General features: G+C 40.9%; 1 protein-coding gene across 1 annotated transcript; it reads left to right on the plus strand.

The window, feature by feature from the left end:
- Positions 1-6,913: 6,913 nt before the first annotated feature.
- LOC116657304 (cadherin-related family member 3-like) lies at positions 6,914-21,776 on the plus strand. The gene is made up of 5 exons (XM_032459426.1): positions 6,914-6,984; positions 8,772-8,875; positions 12,802-12,900; positions 17,700-17,932; positions 21,597-21,776. The coding sequence occupies exons 2-5, from the start codon at positions 8,791-8,793 to the stop codon at positions 21,774-21,776; spliced, it is 597 nt and encodes a 198-aa protein (XP_032315317.1). The 5' UTR covers positions 6,914-6,984; positions 8,772-8,790.
- The last annotated feature ends 1,711 nt before the right edge of the window (positions 21,777-23,487 follow it).

A 23,487-nucleotide genomic window follows, 5' to 3' on the forward strand; every position in this document is an offset into this window, starting at 1 on the left:
ACACAGAATTCACTCACAATGCAATCCAGCGACTTTGAGAAGTTAATGGATCGACATTTTCTCCTTATTTCCTCCACATCTGCCAAAGAGGATTGGTTCATAGTTATTATTTTTATAATGGTTTTTATGACCATCCTCTCCAGTCTTATGTTCTGCAATCAAAGTGCTTTACAGAAAGAGGAAATGGACTTTAAGCCATTCCAACCAGCTTGGCTCCTGAATCTCATAAAGACATTCTTCCTGATTATGAAAGTTGAGAATGGAATATATCCTGTGTTAGCATCTTCAGTAAAACCAGTTGAGGGTTCAGAAGTGGATTGGCTGAGGGATACCCCTAAAAGTGTATTATTGTTATATATTTGGGGGGTAGAAATTGCCAAAATCTTTATCCATTTTCCCTTACTCTCAAAATCCACTGGCTCCATGTTTCTCTGGTCTCATAAACAGCTCTGAGAATAATGGATAATGTCCATCACAGTTTCCCTTCCTTTTGTTGGCCTGGTATATTCATGGGAAATTGATCATGCATATTCAAGATATTTACAAATCTTAAGATTGGTTAACAAATGGCAGTAAAAGTTATTAAATGAGAGTTTAAAATTAACTTTTTCCTTGTTCAGTGAAAACTAGAGATTTCTCCCTTCTCAGTATCTTTGAAATCAGAGGAGAGGGCACTGAAAAAGTGAAGTTCTGTTTGAAGAATTTGAACAAATAACACTTTGGCTAAAATTTTGCAGTGGGTTTTCACCAAAGTTCTACAGAGAGCATACTGTTCCTTAACTTTTCTCTTAATTCTAGATTTTCCATGGTCACTGAGCAGATCTTTAAGTGAGAGTAAAGCGAATTTTGGAAAGTCTCATTGGTAAGGGGCTCTTATCAATTCCCTCGCTTCAAAGAAGATATGGGGGCTGTGAAGTTGCTTGTTCAAATCCAGATCAAAGAGTTAGCAAGGCTTGTTTCTTCCTTGCTCCCTTGCGGTCAACCCTCCAGCCCCCTGGGTAGACTGGATATAATCCGAGGTCTTTCTGGCTGTGCGTTCCTGCCCATGCCTTACTACTATTCTTGTAGTTAAGATTTCCCAGAATTATCAAAGAAATGTCTTTATTCTTAAAAAGTGATTGATTTTATGGTTTTTGTCAAGAGTTATTTCCTAAATGATCATCTTCTTGTATGAGAAGTTATGAAAGAAGAGGAAAGTTGAGAACTGGTTTGATAGTAATTTTGGTCTCAATTATCAATATAGTTAAAATTAAAATAGATTTTTTTTTTTCCTAGAAAGGTGACTAACTGTGCTGTTTTGCCTAGGACTGAGAAATTTCTAGGGTGTGTGTGGAAGTTTCAGAGCTAGGCTGGACAGTTCTGAGCAAACTGGGACCCCTGGTGACCCTGGATCACGGAGTAGGGTTGTGAACCTTCATCTTTCCACCTGGATACGTTCAGTTTTCCCATTTCAAGCACTCTCATTATTTAAACCCATAAATCTCTTGGCTGAAAGAAAAACCCTTTAATCGTCTAACCGTTCTAGTGTTTCCCCATCATCATGATGTTGTTTTGAAGTGTTCTCAACACCTTCTCCTTTGCATTTGTCAGTTTTCCATATTGAAAAGTCAGTGTTTAACGGTAAGAACCAATCCCCATACCTTTGTTTGCTCTACCACATGAAGGAATTCTCTTTGATTTTTTTTTTTTTAATTATTGATAGGGATTAACAGACTTTTCCAAGTTCCCACCTGTCCTTTCAACGAGTTTGACTAATTTGGTTCCTAACAAAGTGTTAGCCATTTCCAACTGTTAAAATAACTGGTTTGACTGACATCTTCACTAAATGAATCAACTGTTTTACTGGTCAGTTAAAGTCCAATAGATCATAATTCTGTGACACTTTAGCTGTCTTTCCCATGGCTGCCTTTTCAGTTTTTCACTAGGTATTAAAGCGGTTGATCCTGGAGGACTGTTTACTGCTGGGAACCTAAAGATTTTCCTCAGCAACGTCAACAATAAGGACCCCATCCTTACTTGCAGGTAAGGAAATAAAACACTCTTCTAACTTGGCCTTGAAAATTGAATGTCAACATGTAGTCTCTGAAACTCGTTAGTGAAATTTCCATTAGAATGAAATAGTTTTTTTTTTCCTCTGAGAAGGAAAATAAGTGCTTGTTTATATCTTACTTGTTTAAGATGTAAGATTCCAAAGAAAAGGCTTTCTTAAAAGCTGAAGGCAAAGTAGTTTTAAAGTACAAGATGTACTGAAATTGCAGCGGAATAAGGTGTTATGAGTGCAATGTGTTCTTAGAATCTGAAGGGCTGGGTTCTCTCTCACCGCCCTCAAGGAAAATTCTGGTTAAAATTATCACCGGGGAGTTTATAAAACCATATTGAAGGGACAGCATTTTTAAGAAACTGGTTTTTGCAATAGTGGGATAAGAGCACAGTGGATAAGCATATATTCTCTAGAGCCAAAACAGCCTTGGGATCAAATCCTCTGTCAGCCACCTTGATATTTACTTCTGAAAGTTACTTGATTTCTTTCAAAATATGTTTCCATGTCTGTAAAATGGCAGCTACTTCCTGAGGCTGCCGTGAGGAATAAATGAGAAAACACACGAAAAGTGTTGAGCATTGTGTCTAAACTAGAGGCAAGTGCTCATTAGATGGATTAGCTACTAAGACCGTGGTCATAGTTTCCACTTCCGTCATGACTACCGCTAGCCCCTCCCACTCCGATAACTGCAAAAGGTGGAAAAGAAGACACACCAAGCAAATGCCACTCTAATAATCTCCTCTTTTAAAACAAGATTTTTCAATATGGAAAATGCTGCCTTGAGTGTTACGTCTACAAACTCAACTCTGCACGATAAAGTCGACATCACACTGGATGAAGAAATTCCAATTGGGAGAACGGTTGGAGTGTTCCGGGCGACCAATGAAGATTACCTGGGAGACTTAACCTTTGAACTAGATCCATGGAATGTTTACTTCGCAGTCGACAGAGGTAGGTTGAGAATTGTTCTCAGCAAATTCTCTCACATGCTACTGTTATCATCTGTTTGTATCATGTCTCCTCTGCAGGACTGAGTTCCTTAAACACAGGTATCAGATTGTCTTCATTTTCAGAACCACTCTAAGAAGCACATGGTAGATGCTTAATATACATCTGTTGTGTAATGTTTGGTAAAACCTAGTTCTTGGTCCACGCGTGAGCTAGCTTGTGGCTGCTGCAGGATGACTTCCTTAGCTCTCCACTCTGACCTTCTAGCTCATCTTTTCAGGTCTAAAGCTCTCTTCCCTCTGCTTCAAGTCCAAATTTTTGTGAGAGAGACTCCGATTGGACTTTCTAGAGTGAGTCATTCACTTCTTGTCCCGTCACCTGTGGCTGAGGGTAGATCAGATGACGTGGCATGCAAGGCTTCTTCTGGGGCTGAGCAGAGAAGAAAGGTGGTCATTTTTAGCACATCTGCAGGTTTAAGCCATTGCAGCAAACACTGTCTGTGTCTCCTCAGGCCTTAACATTTCAGTGGCCTGACTTCTGACTGCCAGTATCTGCATTTCTTTGCTTGAGGGATTATTTAAGGTCTGATATCTGCTCTGCTCCTCCTGCAGAAACAGCAGGTTAGAAATGTTGGAAAAATACTCCCCATCACCATAAGCTCTCAATTAATGACTGAAGAGAATTGGTATATAAATACTCAATGTTTCTTGGAGGGCTAGTTTTGTTTTGTTTTAATTGAAGCATGGCTACTTTACAATGTTGTGTCAATTTCTTGTGCACAGAGTGTAAGTCATTCAGGTACATACATTCTTTTTCATCATAGGCTGTTACAAGATATTGAATGTAGTTTTCTGTGCTATACGGTAGGACCTTGCTGTTTATCTATTTTATACATAGTAGTTAGTATCTGCAAATCCCAAATTCCCAATTTATCCCTTCCCACCCCCTTTCCCTCATGGTAACCATAAATTTGTTTTCTATGTCTATGAGTGTCTTTCTGTTTTGTAAATAAGTTCACTGGTGTCATTTTTTTTTTTTAGGTTCCAGGTATAAGTGATCTCATATGGTATTTTTCTTTCTCTTTCTGGCTTATTTCACTTAGTATGATGATCTCCAGGTCCATCCATGTTGCTGCAGATGGCATTATTTTATTCTTTTTTATGGCTGAGTAGTATTCCATTGTATAAATATACCACAACTTCTTCATCCAGTCCTGACGATGGACATTTAGGTTGCTTCCATATCTTGGCTATTGTAAATAGTGCTGCTATGAACATTGGGGTGCATGTATCTTTCTGAATTAAAGTTTCCCTCTGGATGTAAGCCCAGGAGTGGGATTGCTAGATCATATGGTAGCTCTATTTTTAGTTTTTAAAGGAATCTCCATATTATTTTCCATAATGGCTGCTAGACATTATTTTTAATCATGTCACAGTTTTCATTCCCTTAATAATATGTCTATTTGAATTCCTTGAATTTCTGTACTTGTTTAGTGTTTGCCTCTCAGCCCAGATGGTCAATTCCATAAAGGCAGGGATTTCATGGTGGTACATTCAGTGTTCAGCACAGTTCCTGACACAAAGTTGGCCCTGTATAAATGCTTGTGGAGTGAATGGATAGATGGATTGGGTGGAAGGAAGTCTGATGAGTTACGATCTCATTACTGTGTTTTCAAGTAATGCTCTCTCTGCTGGGAATGATCTCCACTCACCACCATTTCCTTATCCTACACATCCTTCAAGGACTAAAGTAAGGACCACCTCCTCTAGAAAGTCTTTCCTGTTCCCCTAAGCCTAAAACAATTCTGTTTTTCTATTTACTAATGTAACACGATTAATGAGGGTACTTTGGTGATCAACAATTACACACTGTCTCTATTTTGAATCAGCTTCTTAATTCTAACGAGTGGGGCATAATTCACACTTAATTTTTCCATTGCTATGTAATAAAGTAATTTTGAAAATGACAGCATGGGCCAGTTTGCAGCAAGATGTGCTGTTTTGTTACAGAGCACGGGACTGTGGTTACTACTGCCCGCCTTGATGTGGAGAGAGCTGGGTTTGCACGCGCTCAGTCCTTCTCCATTAAGGCTTGTGACCGTGACCAGCGGTGTGCGGCCATTCCAGTGACTGTCTATGTCCATGGCATTAATGACAACGCACCCTTTTGCGATCAGTATCTGATTAGGTGAGCTGAGAGGGGTGGGCAGGGTTAAGGACTGAGAGCTGGGTGTTGAGAGCAGAGGTATTGCTGTATTTATTGGCTCAAGCTGACATGTGGCTGATCATCACGTTGACTCTTGCTCCGAATCATATTCTTGTCCTCAGAAACGACCTATTGTGAACAATAAATGGGCTAATTTATGTAACATTCTGAGCACAGTGCTGAGTATGTGGTGTGAATTTCATGGTTTCATAATCCCTTATTACAAACCCTTGGCACTGGCTATATTCAAGATAAAGATTTTTTTTTTTAATTTTAGAAATGTAATATGGTGTGTATACTGTATATTGTGCAAGTACCCCATATTCAAATCCATGAGTATCGGCAGTGAAACATAGAGACTCAGACTAAGTGGAACAAAGAAAGATCTGACAGGTCAGGTTAGGTCAGGTTTGGATGATCTCAATAGATTTTGAGAAAATTCTGAGTTTCAGGCTTTTGGATTTTGGAATTCAGATAAGGGATCGTGGGGCTGTATTTCTGTCAGTGTGGCTGTTTTTATTATTTGGAGCTCGGTCTCAGAACCTACATTTCTGTGTCTCCCCTCCCCCACTCCAATTTCTCAACGACAGCTAGGCGAGCTGTTGCCCCACCCCAATCCACCCCGTTTCCTATGCTTTATTCCTGATTATCTAATGAGAAGTAAAACCTAACCTCTGCTAATTACTACCCATGTGGTTTTGTTTGGGCCGCCATTGCTCTACCTTTCAAATGGAGATGATCATTTCACCCACCTCATCGCATTGTTTTAAGCATCAAATACAACACTGCTCGAAATGTGTTCTATAGAGGGGTTGGCAGACACTCAGTTAATGATACTGTTCTTTTTCTTTTCTTTCTCTTTCTTCTCCCTGCCGGCCCGAGGATCCTAGTTAATTAACCAGACATCCACCACATGCGGAACCCAGGGCTCTAGCCCCTGGAAGTGACAGGAGGAGTATTGCCTTAGTCCTTTGCTGTAAGGAGGTTGTATCTTCTCAGGATGATACGATGGATACATATATAGAGAGAACAACAGTAAAAAATACACGATGGTTTTAACTCAAGTTGCTTGTGTCGTCCTTTCATTGTTAAGAGGAAGAATCTATGGGACTAGAGTATTCAGGGGAGCTTCCTGAAGGAGTGAGATCTGCAGGAGTCTTTGAAGAATGACTAGGATTTAGGGGTTGAAGGCTTAAAAGTGGGCATTTGGGAGCAGAGGAATCCCAGTGAAGAAATGTGTGGTGGAAGTAAGTCCATTGTGACTCTAGAGAGGGAAGGGTTGTCCCGCATGAGCGCACCATAGAGATGCTCTGGATTGGAACAATCTCTGAATTATCTGATTCCCCTTCAGACCTTGTCCACTGCCGTGCTGTCCTTGATTGACTTCCAAGCAAGCACCCAACTGAGTGCAGAAAAGAAATACTCCCAGAAAAGGAGCAAAGTCCTCCCAAATTCATAGCACCTTTTGGGAAACGGCTCTCAGATGATGCTCCAAAGCTCAACTGTCTGTCCCCAGGATAAGGAGGGCAGTCACACGTGCGCATTATCTAAACTAGTGGATATGTATGGGGAAAGCATTAAAAGACTCTCCACCTGAAGTGCTTTTTCTCCTTAAACAATAAAACAGGTACACAGGCAAAGAGATCATTGCAAAAGGTACCGTAGTTGCAAAGTTCTTGTGTCATGACATCGATGAGCCTCCTGGTCGGATCCATTACGCTCCAAGCTTGGGGCCAGTGGGTTCTGGACAACTCTTTGAGCAAGTGCCAACTGCTGAAAACTTCATCCAGGTGAGCCCCAGGTGCTGCATCTCCAGGGAGTTCTCCCAAGGAGATGGGGTCATTTCGTGGTCACGGTGTTGTTAGGGCGGGTAGATTCAGTGAGTGGAGCTGGGACGCAGCAGAGAGGAGTCTGGCTGCCTCGGCTGTCTTGCAGGAAGGCATTTGGGCAAGTCCCTCATTCTTTTCCTGCCAGCCATCGTTTTCTCCTTCTTGGAATGAGCACACAATAATTTCCTTCTTATTGAGCTGGGGAAATGACTCAGAAGCTAAAAATCATGCTGATTTCCTCAAAGGTAAGTCTGACTGCCTGTGTGATGACGGCTCATTGGGAGTGGCAGATCACCTCCCTTTTCTCCACCCTCTCGAGATGATAAACTTTCCACTGGCAGAGGATGGACACAGTAAGCTTCCCCGCCCTATGCCTGCTTTGGGAGAATCCTCCTTCTAACAACTGATTTCCACAGTTCTTTCCCCCCACCCCGCCAAAGCACCAATCCCTCTTAGGCTGGCATGATTGTTCCTCAACCAAAACATCACCAAATTCTCCCCCTTAGCCAGAAGATACGGCCAAGAAAGCCACTGATAACCTCTCCCTCTCATTCTTTGGTCCAAACCCTCACTTTTCCTGGAAAACTCCACAAGTTACAAGCTGAGTTTTTCCATATTTTGTGAATCTGGAAGCTTAGGCACTGAGCCAAGAGGTGTTCTGGGTCGATGTTCATTTTGAAATGCAATGACAAACTGTCATTTTTTTTTTTAAATGGAGTTTGGAGAAAGATGGCAGCTTTGTAAACATGATGCTAAGTGACACTTGGACCTTCACATGTGCTTGGTCTACTTCTGAACCACTCCCTCCACCCATCACCCACCTCCACTTCTTTCTACATTTTCCTAATTAGCCTTTGGTCTTAAATGTCACTCATTGCCACAAGCTTTCTTTTACTACCGTAACGGGCTTTGTTCTCCCTGCTATGAGCTCATATTAAAAGTTCTACTTCTCCTATCAAAACACTTCCTACATTCTATTATAACTGCCCATGTAATTACTGATCTTTTCTCATTGGACGCTAGCTTTACGTATGTTTCTGAGTGGTTTATTTCTGTGTACCAATATCTCCTACAGTGCTTGGTGTATAGAGGGCACTGAGTGTAATTTAACGAATGAGTGAATGAACGAATGAGATACTACATTAAAAAAGTCATTGTTTCCAAACACCTGGGTACTTGATGTCACATTGACCCATTCCAACTTAAGCCAACTGAGATTCGTGCCAACGTGGTTATATTAAGACCGTCTTCGAGTCTCTGCTGTGGGGTCATACTGTGCTGATGCTATATCCCTGATGCCAACAACTGTACCTGGCCCTTAGTCAGCACTCAATAAATATTTTTCAGTTGGAGCGACTTGTCACGATAAGAATAACTGCATTTGTTATAGTGCTTTATCACTTACAAAGCACTTTCAAAATATTCTCTTTTTTTAAATATTTTGCCCAAGGTCACACAATTAGCATTCAATCAAGACAGGATATGACCCATGCCTTTTTTCCTACTATGCCAGGATGCTTTGTCCAAAAAATAAGCTGCTGTGGAAGGGGATCAAAGATGTCCATTTGTTCCACTAAAATGTTTACTTCTGTGTGTCAGTTTTGACCCGTCTCAAGCATATTCTTGTGCCATCTTTGTTAAATGAAAACGACCATATACATGCCTTTTCCGGAGTGATTTGCTACTTAAAATATGTACAATAAACAAAAAAGCCAGTCCTTTTCCCTGAAATAATGTTGCTCTACAAGGTTGCAAAAGAATTGGATTATGAAAACCCAGAGATGGATTGCGGCTGGGCGTATCTACGAAATGACGATTTCAGGGTTTGATGACCTGCGTGCCTCCCATACAGGTAAGCTTGATAAAGTTCTCATGGAGCACTAGGTGCCTTTGGAGTCTTCATTTGAGATTTTAAAATGTAAGAATTCATTACATCGGGGACAGTTTGGTTAAGTTAGGCAACGGAGGGAGGGGCGCATTAGGTAGATTCATGTTGGAAGTTACCATGAGGTCTGGGAAGTCTTTTTCATGTCTTGGCAGCTCCTTGGGTGACACAGTTCTTCAGTGCAGCTCTGGCCAGAGAGCCCTGGAGCTAGAAGTGGGGTGTGCAGGGGTGTGTACTGCTCACCTTATGCTTGTTACTTAATTGACTATGTCTAGTGTCTTTGTCCATTCGGGCTGTTGTATCATAGTCCCGTGGACTAGGTGGCATATAGACAATAATTTTTTTTTTTTTAACGTTCTGGATCACACTAACAGGCTTGGTGTCTGTTGAGGGCCTGCCTTCTCTTCTTAGATGTTTGTCTTCTCACTGTAATGTCTTGTGGCAGAAGGGGCAAGAGGGACTCTCTGGTGTCTCTTTTATAAGAGCAGTAATCCCATTCATGAGGGTTCCACCCTTATGCCCTAATTCTCTCTCAAAGGCCCCCTCCCTTCTAAACCCATCACAGTGGGGGATAGGTTTCAATATATGAAGTTTGGAGAGACACAGATACTCAGTTTATAGCATTTAGTAAGGCCAAACATCTCTTATCTCTTAGGAAAGAGCCAGGTATTGGGTAACATATGTCATCCGAACAGCTGGGTAAGAGGATGCTTATGTTTGTGTTTCATTTGAATTATTTTATATGATACAGGTAGAGTCACTTTTAATGCACACTGTGGGACAAAGTTCCAAGGCTCCTCCTCTTCATGAAAATACAGAGAGGGGTTACCTCCATCTGCCATTTGGCTTTTCGTAACAATTCCATCGTTTTGGGTCAGCCTGTGCTAGAATGGGCCTTTGGTACATGGAGATCAAGTCTACTCAGATCGCATGGTCATAAATTCCTTGGCATTTGTGGATTTAACAGTTACGGTTTTGCTAATTGCGAAACACCCTCAGGCACAGATTTATATTGTGTGTGTGGAGCCAGAGCAGAGCGCCTAGCTGGCGAGTGAGCTGAGCCAACCACCTGGCACCTGCTTCTCTCCGCTTATTGTGGTTCAAGTGAGAGCACACAGTAAGTGCCCCAAGGAGTCGTTTATGTGTTCAACTGTGTATTACCACGTTTTAAGAGTGAATTTGAAGCTACAGAGGTAGTTGTGAAAATAGGGATTCACAAAAATTTCTGGATGCACCTATTATTAATGCCCAGTGTCTATTGTCTGTGGCAAGTATGTTCATAAGTGATCCAGGAGGTGGTTGGCATCAAAGATGCCCAAAAAGAAGTGAGTGTTTGGGCAGAGAACACAGGGTTAGTAGTAGAATGTCAGTGCTTGGTAAAGGGTGAGCCCAGAATAGGAGTGACGTTTGGGTTTTATTCTTGTGCTGACTCTAATCGCTTGGTGGTGGTTGCCTGGATCACGGGGTTGAGAAGGATTCTGAGGTTGCATCTGAAAGCAGCAGGAAGGAGAACTTTGTCATGGAATTAGGTGGGTGGAATGATGGTATGCCTTTATATATTTGCAACCAAAGGGAAAGTATTGCTGAAATTTCAGCAACAGGTCCAGAGCTCTTCAAATCCCTCTTGACTCCCTGAAATGAGTTTTTTTTTTTATTGAGTTATAGTCATTTTACAATGTTGTGTCAAATTCCAGTGTAGAGCACAATTTTTCAGTTATATATGAACACACATATATTCATTGCTGCATTCTGTTTTTACTGTGAGCTACCACAGATCTTGTATACATTTCCCTGTTCTATACAGTATAATCTTGTTTATCTGTTCTACATATGCCTGTCAGTATCTACAAATTTCGAACTCCCAGTCTGTCCCTTCCCACTCTCCTCCCCGCCGGCCACCACAAGTTTGTATTCTATGTTTATGAGTCTGTTTCTGTTTTGTTGAAATGAGTTTTAATAGGACCAAGTTTACAGATGTGATTTGTAGACTTACAAGCCCCAATTATGTGAAGAAAGGATCTGTACGGAACGGGGACACGTTGCATGGCAGTATGTCCAGAAGTTTTCTTGTTGTGTTTTCTCTGCTCCCCACTGGTAGAGGTTCCCTGTTTCATGCAAAAGCTTTTAACAGTCCAGTTGATCTTTCAGGAACAAGGCTTTTTCTTGTAGCTACTCATTCTGCTGGCCCCACTAATCCAAAAAGAATCTGCTCCTCTGACTAGATTTGAGCCTTTCTCCAATATGGAGAGAGAGAAAAAAAAAAAAAATCTCTCACAGTAATAAATCCACATCCTCTCTGGCCCTCACACCCCAGCATATTCACAGCAACTGCTCATAAAGAATGCTTGGAACACCCTACATGTGGTTCAGTCTATTTTTATAGGCCAACTAATTAGCACAATTTTGAGTCTTTATGGATGCAATAAAAATTGTAGTATGGCGAAGCTTGTAGCACATAAATGGAATTTATTAAGGGAAACATAGAGGTTTTCACATAAATCATCTGTCTCCCTGGAATAGTGCTTCTTATCCTTTCCTGGTGGTCATGCATACCTTTGAGATGCTGCTGAAAGCTAGAGACCCTGTGCCTAGAAAAACACAGATAATAACATGTACGTGTTCTGTGGGTCCCAGATTAAATTTTCTTGCTTGATGCTCGTGGCATAGACTTTCGAGAGAGATAATATGAAAGCATTCTTCATACCTTGGTTTCTACAAGATGACCAACTAGAGAAAAATTCCACAGTAAATAAATTTGGGAAGCAATGCAGAGATGGGGATTCAAAATATAGAATGATATATAGAAATTCTAAGACGTTTTGTCATAAGGAAACCTTTTAATATTTGTTTAACTTGGCATTTTGCATCTGACATATTACGATGTCAGAGGGGACATTTTGGGAGGGGACATTTTGGGAGAGGTTGGCTGACTCAACTTGGTCCAGTACGCACTCAGTGACTTACGAGATTTATAGAATTTATAGAATTTAACTCTGTGAACCTCAGTTTTCTCATCTGTAAAATGGAGAAAGTACTAATGCTGAATCTGCCTTGCACAGTAAATCTTCGTTACTGTTGTATTTTTAATGTTAAAAGTTTCCCTGTTTGAACTTTGCTTGTTTTTGTTCTTGACCATCGAATTTCTTCTTTTTGACAACTTTCTGATATGCTAGTTTGAGTTTGTTGATACCAAGAATAGAATTCCTTTTCTATAACAGGCAATAGACAAACATCTGGCTGAAATCAGCAAAATGTAGTTACTGCATTTCACTAAACTTTCATATTGAAAAAACCTTCTTGGGCACGATCTGATGTTTTACATTCTGTGAAACAGGAGATTGAAGCTGGTGTTATTCCTTTTTATTGATGAAAAATACGAGCCTCGGAGATGTTACGCTTTGTGGCCTTGAGCTAGCTTAAGTCAAAGCCAATCCTTGGACATGGGTTTTCTGAGTCTCTTTCTATTCTACCTCTTGGATACAAATTAAAAGCAGAATGTAGAATGTCATATGCTGGGTTAATGTGACAGCCAAACAAACTCTCTAATGGAAGAGATTATACAGATGAAAAATACAGTAAACTCTTGTGTAAAATATATAATCATACATTTATATATGATATGAGGTAGACAGACATATATCACTATTGTATAAAGTAAAACATGGCATGCAATAGCTTTCTATATCTTTGACTAATTGCATTGGTTAGCACTAGAATTCAGTTATGTTCCTTGAGAATGCAGAGTCTGGGAACAGGGATCATTCGGAAGCAGAGAGGTTCCCATATAATTTCAAAATCCTCCGCTATGCCTGTTCTTGAGGGGCACAGGTAACTAATTAGTAGAATAAAGCCACCACCCCAACAAAGCATTTATTTACCGTTTAATTTTTCAGTAACTCTGACAATCATTGTAGAAATTACTCCTGCCAACGATTTCAGTCCCGTATTCAGAGCTGCGCACTATTCATTCTCTGTTCCAGAAACAGCAGGAGGTAAGAGGTCCCTGGCTTCTTTGGTGTTAAAGCACACACGCGGGAACTCCCACCAGATCCCAAGTAAGTGACCGGTGGTAGAAAGCAGGTAAGTTGCCAAGACACAAGTAGAGGAGGAGCTCCAGACCTTCAGAGAAGTTCATTTTCATGAGGGAATGCTCTCCATGTACTGTCCTGGGTCTCCCTTAGAATCTCATGTCAGATCTAGGATTTTTCTAAGGGAAAAATACATGTGATATTCACTTGATTTAATTTCTCTTTCCTCTTGCTTCTGAATTAAGTCCAAGTGTACGAAGGTAGTGACAATGTATGTGTATATTTTGTTGTTACTTGTATCTTTTGTATGAGTAAATCTTATAATAAACTTGTGTATTTATGTGGCTATATATTCACACACGCACGTCAACACACATATACACATCCTCTTTTTTTTTTTTTTTTTTCCATAGAGCTGGTTGTTAAACACTTGCCAGCACATCACTGGGTGGAACCCACACTATTCAAATCAGCTTATTTCCTTGACAGACAAGTGTATTCATTAGACAATTGTTGTGAGGCGAGACTAGGAAATTAAAAAACCCATTTATTTGGATTTCAGTCCTTTGTTTGCCTCACCACGCAGTTTTGGACAAGTTCTTAACCTCTCTGTAAAGTACATGCACTCTTATGTGTATCCTAGTTCTGGAACGTAACACAGTTGAATCTTATATGACCAGACAATTTCAGAAAAATTGCATATAAGTTGAAGTATTGCAAACAGGATTCTGCTTTCCCCACCGTGGATTGTTGCTACTGTTTCAGATGCTCTCAGTATTGATTTCTGGGTAAGGAGGGAGCCTCATTACCACGACTGCTTCCCCCGCTTTGTGTTCTCCCAGTTCTGTGCTGGCCTTCCAGCCCTCGGGAGTTCTAGAGTTAATGGAGCATTTTGATGAGTCTTTATGCAGAAGTTAAATAGTTCATCATTTTCCAATTATCTCCTAAGCTTATAAATTGTAAATCTGGACCAGAGGGTCTGAGCATTGGTTCTGAGGGTCCCCCAGGGGAAAAAGACTCAGGGCCTTCACGAGATTATCAGAGGGATTCCATGACCCTCCAAAGCGAACAACAACCAATCTAGATTTTAAAACAGAGACTTGCGTTTTTAAAAATTGATTTTTTTTTAAAGCGCAGTTTAGGTTTACAGTAAAATTGAGCAGAAGATAAAGGGATTTTCCATGCAACCTCTGCCCTCACACCTACATAGCCTCCTCTATCAGCATCTCTCACCAGAGTGATATTTACTACAATTGATAAATCTGCGCTGACACATCATTACCACCCAAAGTCGATAATTTACATTAGAGCTTACACTTGGTGTTGCGCAATCCATGGGATTGGACACCTGTATAATGACATGTATCCACCATTAGGGTCTCATACAGAATCGTTTCACTGCCCTAAAAGCCTTCTGTGCTCTCTGCCTATTCATTCTTCCCTTTCCCCCAGTCCCTGGAAATCTCTTGTTCTTTTTTTCTTTTTTTTTTTTTTTTTAACCATCTCTATAGATTTGCCTTTTAAGACAAAGACAGTTTCTTTTCTTTATGTCAGTATCTTTTCCAACTACCCAAAGTTGTCTTGAAATGTAACTTTATATCTTGAAGGTAAAGCTTTCTAAAGGTATTGAACACGTCTCTTTTCTTAAGGAAAATTTAATACCTTCTCGATGGCTGAAAAGAAGGGTTTAGAATTTTCAATTACAGCACCACCAATTTGGAAGGGCTGGAAAGATTCAACCTCTTTATTTCACTAAGAGAAGCCTGGGGCTGGAGAGAGAATTGGGACTCACAGCTAGTGAGTGGCAGAGATGATGGCTAAACGCAGACTTCCCAATTCCTGGTCCAGTTCTCTGTTGAGAGTTCCAGGCTGCTTTTTTTGGGACGGATTTTGGTGACTGGAATCACTAGGAAGCCTGGAAACAAGTTCTGAGAAATTCATACAAAGAGATAAATGAATCTTTCCTATTATTCTCCAAATAGCTGGCTGCTGATGCGCTGTACCAGGGAGACCTCTAGGTCTTCCTGAGAAAGTATCATGATAGAGCAGAAAAATCATGAGTGTTGGAGTTAAATAAAACTAGATTCTAATCCTATCTCTGCCACTGTTACTTAAGTGACCTTAGGTTAGTCCCATCAGCCCTGTGTGTCTTCCAGTTCTCTGTAGGACAGAGGTTGTAATAACTATGCCTTAGAGTTGAGATGAGGATTAACTGATAATTGTATGTATTTAAACTACATGATACATAGTAACAATAACCAGGACAGTATTGCAGATAGTAACTGTGAGAACCACTCACATTCACTGAGTGCCTACCGTGTGCTAGAACCTTTTCTTTGTGTGTGTTTTTTTAATCACTCCTTGATCTTCCTTATGATAGTAAATAAAACCAGGGGAGGATTGGTGCTTTGAGGCGATGCCCATCAGAGGAGACAAGCACTTCACAACTCAGTGGCAATTTGCTTTAAAGGAGGCAATTGGAAAAGTTAAATCTACTCTAATAACAAACTCTCCTCAGAATATCAAACATTTAGCCTATAGACTTTGAGAACATTAAAAAAAATCTATTTATGTGGGGGTCCTTTTTCATACTGTGTTGATTAGCACAGAGGATTTGAGTGTGCCTTGAAGACTACATGAGATTTTTCATCTGAACAAAATTTTGGGAATATACAATCTTTAAAGTAAAAAAATTTTTCTGATGGCATGTGATAAATAACTGAATCTCTCATTGACAAAAAGCTTCTGGAGGGAAGGAGACAAAGGCAAAAAAAAAAAAAAAAAAAAAAGAAAAAAAGAAAATTCCTGTATCAGAATTGAGAGGAAAACACATGAAAATTAAGTCATGCTGGGTTGCAAGTCACAAAGGAAAACATGTTTCATTTCCAATCTTTTTTTTTTTTTTTTTTTGATGAGGAAGTTTGGCAGACATACAGTTTCATGATTACTCTATTTTAAACTTAGCTAAAGATGCTCAAGATAGCTTTTAGTTTTACTGAAAGATTAAATTTACACCTACAGAAGAGTAAGCTTCCCATTGTAGTTTGCCGGGTGTTAAATGTGAAAAATGGCAGCATCTTAGCCCAGCAGTGTATGGTGGAGACGGTAAACTTGCCAGCCCCTTCACGTGGTCCTGTATCACTTGTGACCCTGTTCTCTTAATGGTGATGCTTTCACACAGGCAATAGGTTCGACTTTTTATATTCTGGATTTACCATAAAGAAATATTATGTTATTCTTCACAAATGTGTTTTCTCTGTTCTTGGTGCTCTGAGTTGTGTTCATTGCCAGCTTAGTAACCCATTATCAGAGGCCGAGGAATCTTGGTAGAGGAAGATGCAAACAGAGAAAGAACTCCTGTGAGGTTGAAGGTGGTGGGGACAGCACAGGATGGGATTTCTTCATCCTAATTTTCATACTTGGATGTCAGCAACCCAAATGTCCTAGATACGTGTTGGTGAGCCTAGTGATTGTGTGGCAAAATTTCCCTAAGTGGGGGAGCTCAGGTGTCTGCCCTGGAGTTTGTTACTCAGGCAGAAAATGATTGAGCAGAAATCTGTCGCATCGGTCATCTCTTACTGTAAGTATGCCGTGCAATGAAGACAATTAGAGTAATGCAACCATAAATATTTATTTAGCCCATGTGTCTGAGAATTGTCTGTGTGGTCCCTCTGGTTTTGGCTGAGCTTGCTCAAAACTGTGGGATGTGGCTGGCTTTCTGCTGCTCTAGCCTGGCTTCAGTCGGGGGTGGCTGGATGACCTGCTCCTCTCTCATCCCCTGACAGGCTCGTCTGAGCTGTTCTCAGGGCAGAGGAAGGGGTGCGGGAATAAAGGAAGCCTAAAATCCCACAAGTGCTTTTCAGGCCTCTGCTGGTGGCAGGTCTGCCCGTGTCCCATTGGCTAAAACAAGTCACACGGGAAGGTCACGCAGAGAAGAGCATGAAGATGTGGAGGGTAAAGAATTTGAGCCTATTAATGCAATCCATCTACCACACCCGTACTTCTTCTAAGAGATTATTCAGGGGAACTACACACTGGACTTATAGCAAGTGATTAAAAAAATGTGTGGGCTGTAGGTTCAGCAAGCACAGATTTGAATCACGACTCTACCTTTAGCAGCCCTGTGACATTGGGCAAGTTAATATCGCTGGGCTGTGGCTTCGGCAACATTATCTATATTGTAAGGCTGCTGAGAAGATTCAGTGAGATCATGTGTATAAATAGCTAATTCTTATGTGACATTTACTACATATCAGGCACAATTCTATGGGTTTTATGTATTTCCTCTCACTGAATCCTCATAACAACTCTACGTGGTAGATACTGTTTTTATTCCTAGTTTGTAGATAAAGCATCTGAGGCCCAGAGAGGTTATAATGTTTTCTAGTGGCAGAGCTGAGGTTTGAAACGTAGGCAGCCTGGTTTAGGAGTCTGTGCCGTGAACCATTATCCGATGCAAATCTTAGCACAATGCCTGGTAGAAAGTGAACACACCATACATGTATGCTAATTATTATTTTTGTAAAGTTATTGTTAAATTACACCACTGGACTCATGTCATGTGGCTTGAAGTGGATCATCTATTAATCCACCTTCCATCACATAGAGTTGGGTTTTTCAAACATGTTGCATTGTCCGAAAAGATTCAGGCTGACTCTCTGAGAAACAATGATGCTATTCGGAAGGCAAAGACATGTTCAGCTTTTGTAAAGAGTGTATGTACCTGCATGACAAGAATGAGCCTTAATAAACGTTATTGGCAGCTTTCTACAGAGTTGGAAGAGTGACAGCCATGGATAAAGACTACCTGCCAAACTGTGTGACGTACAAGATAACCAGTGGAGACACACAGGCCATACAGAGATTCTGGATTCACCCCCTCTCTGGCATGATTGAACTCACCACACAACCAGACTATGAGACCGTGAAGCAATATAACCTCACTGTGGAAGGTGTGGACTGTGACAGATTCCAGCCTCGCACGGCGGTGACCGTGGTAAGCAGGAAGCCCCAGATTCTGATGTAATAGAGATGATGTATTAAGTTCTAATCTATTACGGTCAAAATCAAGTAATAATCCTCATGGGATTAAAAAAGTCATAATATGACTTCCTGTTTTAGGTACATTTAATATATTGGTGTAGTTAATCTTTACCTTAAGTCTTCAAGATAGGCAATATTATCATCATGTCTACTCTGATGATGCGGAAACTCACGCACAGAGTTTGGGAAACTGACATGAAGTGACTCAGGGTTTGTAGATCTGGCTGCCCAAGGCTGCTTCTCATCCAGGGGTCATATTTACAAAGAAGGTAGTTAACCACCCTGAGTTCTTTTAGCATCACAGCCGGGAAAGCGTGGGCCTCTAAATTATTTTAGTGACATCAAAGGACGTTTGAAAGGCATCAAGCGTGAATACCGCTGTATGGATGACGCGGTATGTGTTATTAATGACTCTAAGGCTTTGTCACGGGAGAAGAGACAGAAGTAGGATTGAAGAATTTTCAGGCCCCCGTTTGGACCGATGATTCACTGTACATTTCCTCCTACTGTACAGAGCCCCCGGGGCTGCTGCTCATGTGGTGATTAGGCTTCCCGAGTGTGTCATTGGGAGGGAAACATGAGGCCCACTCACGTCAGCCATCAGCCTGACATTCACAGGCACTGAACGAGAGTCACGTGGACAGGATTATGTGGCTCGGTTGTCTCGGGAAGGTGCCTCTGAGAGTGATCTTTACGCGCAGGTGCACCGTGACACTTCCTCCTGCAGAAATTCATGAGCTCCTAAAATTGTACAGGATGACATCACTTGCAACCATCATCCACTCACTACAAATGGAAAGAGGGGAAGAGCAGATAAACTTCAAGTGGCTCAGTTCTTACAAAAAAAGATTGGTTATTCAACCAAGGGTAAAGCAGGAACTTGTTCATTCCCTCTTTCTTTTAATCAATATCTATTGAATGTTTACTCCGTGCACAACATCCTGGGCCACAAAGAAGTGTAAGACACCATATATGCCTTCAGGTAGCTCACATTTTTAAACACATGGAAAGTTAATGTGTAGCAAGTAAATTGATGATACAGATTGATGTGACTTTTGAGTTCAGAAAAGGGACACAGTTCCTTAGATCCCAAAGTAGAGGGACCCATCCCCGGCATTGCTGTCACCATCATCGTCACCCACCCTTTAGTGAGGCCCTAATAAAAGCCAAGTACTGTGATGTCTCATTTAGTCTTCAACCCCATCCCACAATGTCGCTACTGACACTCTTTTTATAGTAGAAGAATTTCATTTCCAAGGTTTAGAGGTTAAGCAAGCTTACCCAGCTAGAGCTAGAAGGATTAACTCTGGGCACCCAATCACTATTGCGTACCCGAAATTCTCTCTCTGATCCAACAGCAAATCCCATTTGTCTCTACTTTCAAAATATATCCTGAATGCTTCCACTTCTCACCAGTCCACAGCTAACACTCTGGTGGTGCCACCACTGTCCCTTAGCTGGTCCAGTGCATCAGCCTCCTAACGAGCATCTCCACTTCCACTGAATGCCCTTTACAATCTACTCTTCACTTAGTAGCCAGATCAATCCTTTCCAAAGACAATTCAGCCTCTCCCTCAAAGCTCTCCAGTGGACTCCCATCACTTAGCACAAGCTCCAGTGTCATTTCCAAGGTCTGCAAGTGCTCTGCGTGATCTGGACCCTGGATCTCAGTGTTTAGCTCCTAGCACTCCCCCTCTTGCTTCAATCCAGCCACGTGAATTTCTTGCAGTTCCTTCAACACACCAGGGATGTTGACACCTTGAGAGACTTAGCCCAAGGCTGTCATGCTTGTCCTCCAGTGAGCCGCATGACTCACGTTTGCACCTTCATCCTCTTTCTGCCTGAAGCAAACTTGCTCACAAAGGTCTTTTCTGTTGTGTGTGATGGTGGAATTTTGAAGCAATGCACGTGCTCATCATTAAGAGAATGAATAAGGAAAATATGGTAGAGGAAAACATTGGGATAGTAAGAATTGGGAGGAAGTAGAAACTTAGTTCTACAGAGAGCCCTGTGGGAAAGCAGGAGAACATGGTGTTGGATGATAAAAGTAGGAAATCAGAAAGATCTATCTGTAGCACTGTATCATTTACACAAATCGAAATCATAGGACTGAACACTATGTATTCCGTGAGGATACATACTTGTTTAAGAACATGTATCAAATATAGGGGAGGAGGATGGAAATAGGAGAGAGTCAAGAAAGAAGGGCCTTCTCTGAACACTGTTAGAAGAGTTCCGTCCGCTATTCCCCATCTCCTTCACCTGGAGATCAGTTGCCACAGGAGAAGGACTTTGTTAAATGTACCTCTGTATCTTCTGTGTCCAGACCAGTGCTTGGCATGTAGTATTAAATAAATATTTATTTATTTATTTATTTATTTATTTATTTTTAAAACAAAAACACCAAGAGTATTTATTGCTCAAAAAAAAAAACTATTAGTATTTTGATGTCTTGCTTTTTTTTTTTTTTTAACATTTTTTATTGATTTATAAGCATTTTACAATGTTGTGTCAAATTCCAGTGTTCAGCACAATTTTTCAGTTATTCATGGATATATACACACTCATTGTCACATTTTTTTATTGAGTGGATGGATTTATCCTCCCAACAATCCTAGAAGTGGAGGGATTAAGATCTCACTTTTTACAGATGAGGAAAGTGACATTAATTTCCTTGTACCAAACAAACGATCTGGCAAGTGGAAGGGCCAAAGTGTCAGTGAAGAGTTCTGATCCCAAGTCCTGTGCTGTTTCCATCATGTCACAGTGGTCTCCCTGGAATCGTATGAAAGCATCTCACATGTTATACAGAACACAGGGCTATATTCAATCTATAGGAAGAGCATGACGGAGTGACTTCTTCCCCAGGAATTCCACTGTGTTGCTAAAACATTACAGAAAACGTTTAAAAAAGGCAATCCTTGCCGATGTGGCATACCCGAGATTCTTCTGCAAATGTTGCCAAGAAAGTTGTTACTCATCTAGGCGCTGTGGGCAGATGACCTTTCTAGGCTGACTGGCATTTGATCACTGACATTTTAAAATCCTTGCTATTTTGATCTTTTCCCATGTAAATCAGTTTGCCAGTTTATGGTATTTTAATTAAGAAAAGGTTGGTAACGGCCCCTAATGAAGGTCAGAACATACTTCGAAGTAATCGTATTGTTACTAAAAAGTATCTTGTGTTTGGGAGAATGGTGCAGAGGAGGCCCCTAAGTCAGGGAGGAGGAAGCAAACCCAGGATTTCTTTTGCCAGTAAGCATAGATTTTTAAAGGATTCAAAGGATTACAATTTTTTAGAGGCAGCATTTTTCAGCTTTCTTTTTCTCATCATTTGCACACCTTGTGAGCTTTCCACAGGTCCTTCTAATGAGCCCGAAACTCTCCCCAATGGCCACGCTGAATGTCACAGTTGACCCAGAATAATAAGCCAACTGAGGAGCTGATTGACAACCAGAACCCAAATCTGCAGGAACGTTTCTCCAGACTCAAAATTCTAGACATTTTATTTAATAATTCTAAATGATCTGTCTCTACCCAGACGCTTATTTCTGATCTTGTGTATCAATAGTCACATGACGTGGATGTGATGTTTCTTCCTCCCTCACTGCTGGCAGGTCACGGTTGACATCTTGGATGAGAATGATGAAGCACCTGTCTGCACACCCTCCCTCCACAAGGCAGTCGTTTTTGACAACGTTGATGCTGGAACGAACGTCAACGGCTCCCAGCTAAACTGCCATGACAGAGACTCACAGGATTTTGAAATGCGCTTTGAGATGGTTTCTGGTGGATAATTTCATTATTTCTTTTCATCATGAGCCTGTGTCAAATTGACATAACCTCTTTGACATAAAATAATATACCCTTAGAAACAACCGTGTTTATAAAGGTTAAACTATTTCATTATCTATGGCATTAAATTTCTTCAAAGAATCTTTTTCATTTCCATATGTCCAACCTGATTCCTCCTATAGTGAAACTGTCTGTGATCGCAACAATACTTGATAGTGAGAAGGCTTGGGACCTTCAAGGTTAAGTAACTGTGTCCGCTCTCCATGGTACTGGCTGCAAATAGCCATTTTTCCATATGATGCTAACACAGACCCACTAGGATAGATGTTTTCAACTGTGTTATTGTTGGATTTACCCAGATCCGTATCAACTTTAGTCATCATCTGTGACATATGGAAGAAACTTATTGGAAGCCAAGTATGTGCTAGGAGGAGCGTCCAGAGTGTACAAGACAGATATGGTCTTGTATTCATGGAATTCATGGTTCATTACAGTAGTAATAACATCAACAATTATAAAGCTGTAAAATATGACAAGTTTTGTAAAGGAAAGCTACTGGACATCATAAAAGAGTTTAACAAGAAAGACTTAAAATATGGAGGTCAGACCTGCTGTCATGTTGCTGAAAGGATGGGAACAGGGTCATTGCCAACTAAAGTGAAGACTACTTCAGTGTCTGTTCCTTGTGCTAGATGGTAAGCTTCATGAAGGTGGAGACGATGTGAAGGTGGAAACTTTTGTTTCCAGGGCCATTGGGACATGACTTGAAATTTAGTAGGGGCCCACTAGATATCTGTGGTCTGACTGGCCCATTTGTTAGTGATCCAGACTAAGCTCAAAGTGGGACCAGAATTGCCCTGAGTGGGAGAAAAAGGAAGGGAAAGCAATTAGGCAGAATAATTTGATAATAGTGGGAAGCTTGCTGATGACATCTGGGAAGCAGACTCATGATCTTAACCTTTAAAACCATTTTTCCCTAACCCGCTGAATGTATTGCTTACTTGATTTCAATTCTACTAGAAGCCTTGCCTAAGAATTCAGAGAAGAATAAAAATTCTGTTTATTTGTACCTGCTGTGTTTCAAAAGCCATGTAAGTTAGCTTGAGAAAAATCTTTCAACATCCCTTAAAATGATTATAATTTTTGATTTATCCCTTTTACAGGAAATGTGAACCATCATTTTGGATTTGACCCAACTCGAGGCTCAAACACTCCAAAATTAATTGTGAAGAACCCTTTTAACTTTGAGGCTGGGGCTGAACTGCAGCGACGGTACCGTCTTGTTAGTGCACATAACTGATGACAATCTGAAATACGGCAAAGCCAGCAAGCCTAGGAGAGGCACCGCTATTATAGATATTTATGTGACAAGGGCCAATATGCCACCTCTTCCAGCCACCAGCTCTGAAGTAAGGAGTTATGGAATTTAATTTGGGCCTGTATGTGGGAAGTGTTCTCTTGCAAATTCAGGTTTCATCTAGAAAGGCTAAAAGGCTACTCAGGGAAGTAATTTCATCTTTAATGCGTTTTCACTGGGGTGCGACCCCATCTGGCCACCAGGTCACATTTTAGAGCGTGCACCTGTGTGTGTGCGCCCTGTGTGGGTGTGCAAGAGAATTTGGGATAATTGCAGGTGGAGCACAGAGCACCCGCCAGCAACTGATTGTGTCTGAATGATCTGAAAGTCCTGCCTGCCACAGAGACTCACTCATC

The sequence above is a fragment of the Camelus ferus genome, chromosome 17 (genome assembly GCF_009834535.1).
Source record: "Camelus ferus isolate YT-003-E chromosome 17, BCGSAC_Cfer_1.0, whole genome shotgun sequence".
In the NCBI taxonomy this organism is placed as follows: Eukaryota; Metazoa; Chordata; class Mammalia; order Artiodactyla; family Camelidae; genus Camelus; species Camelus ferus.

What these genes read in the sequence shown, in the direction of transcription:
- LOC116657304 (XM_032459426.1), top strand. Translation starts at nt 8,791, where the DNA reads ATGAAAACCCAGAGATGGATTGCGGCTGGGCGTATCTACGAAATGACG. An exon ending in TGTTCCAGAAACAGCAGGAG is followed by an intron (nt 12,901 to 17,699) that starts GTAAGAGGTCCC and finishes CGTTATTGGCAG; the next exon opens with CTTTCTACAGAGTTGGAAGA. An exon ending in CTCGCACGGCGGTGACCGTG is followed by an intron (nt 17,933 to 21,596) that starts GTAAGCAGGAAG and finishes CACTGCTGGCAG; the next exon opens with GTCACGGTTGACATCTTGGA.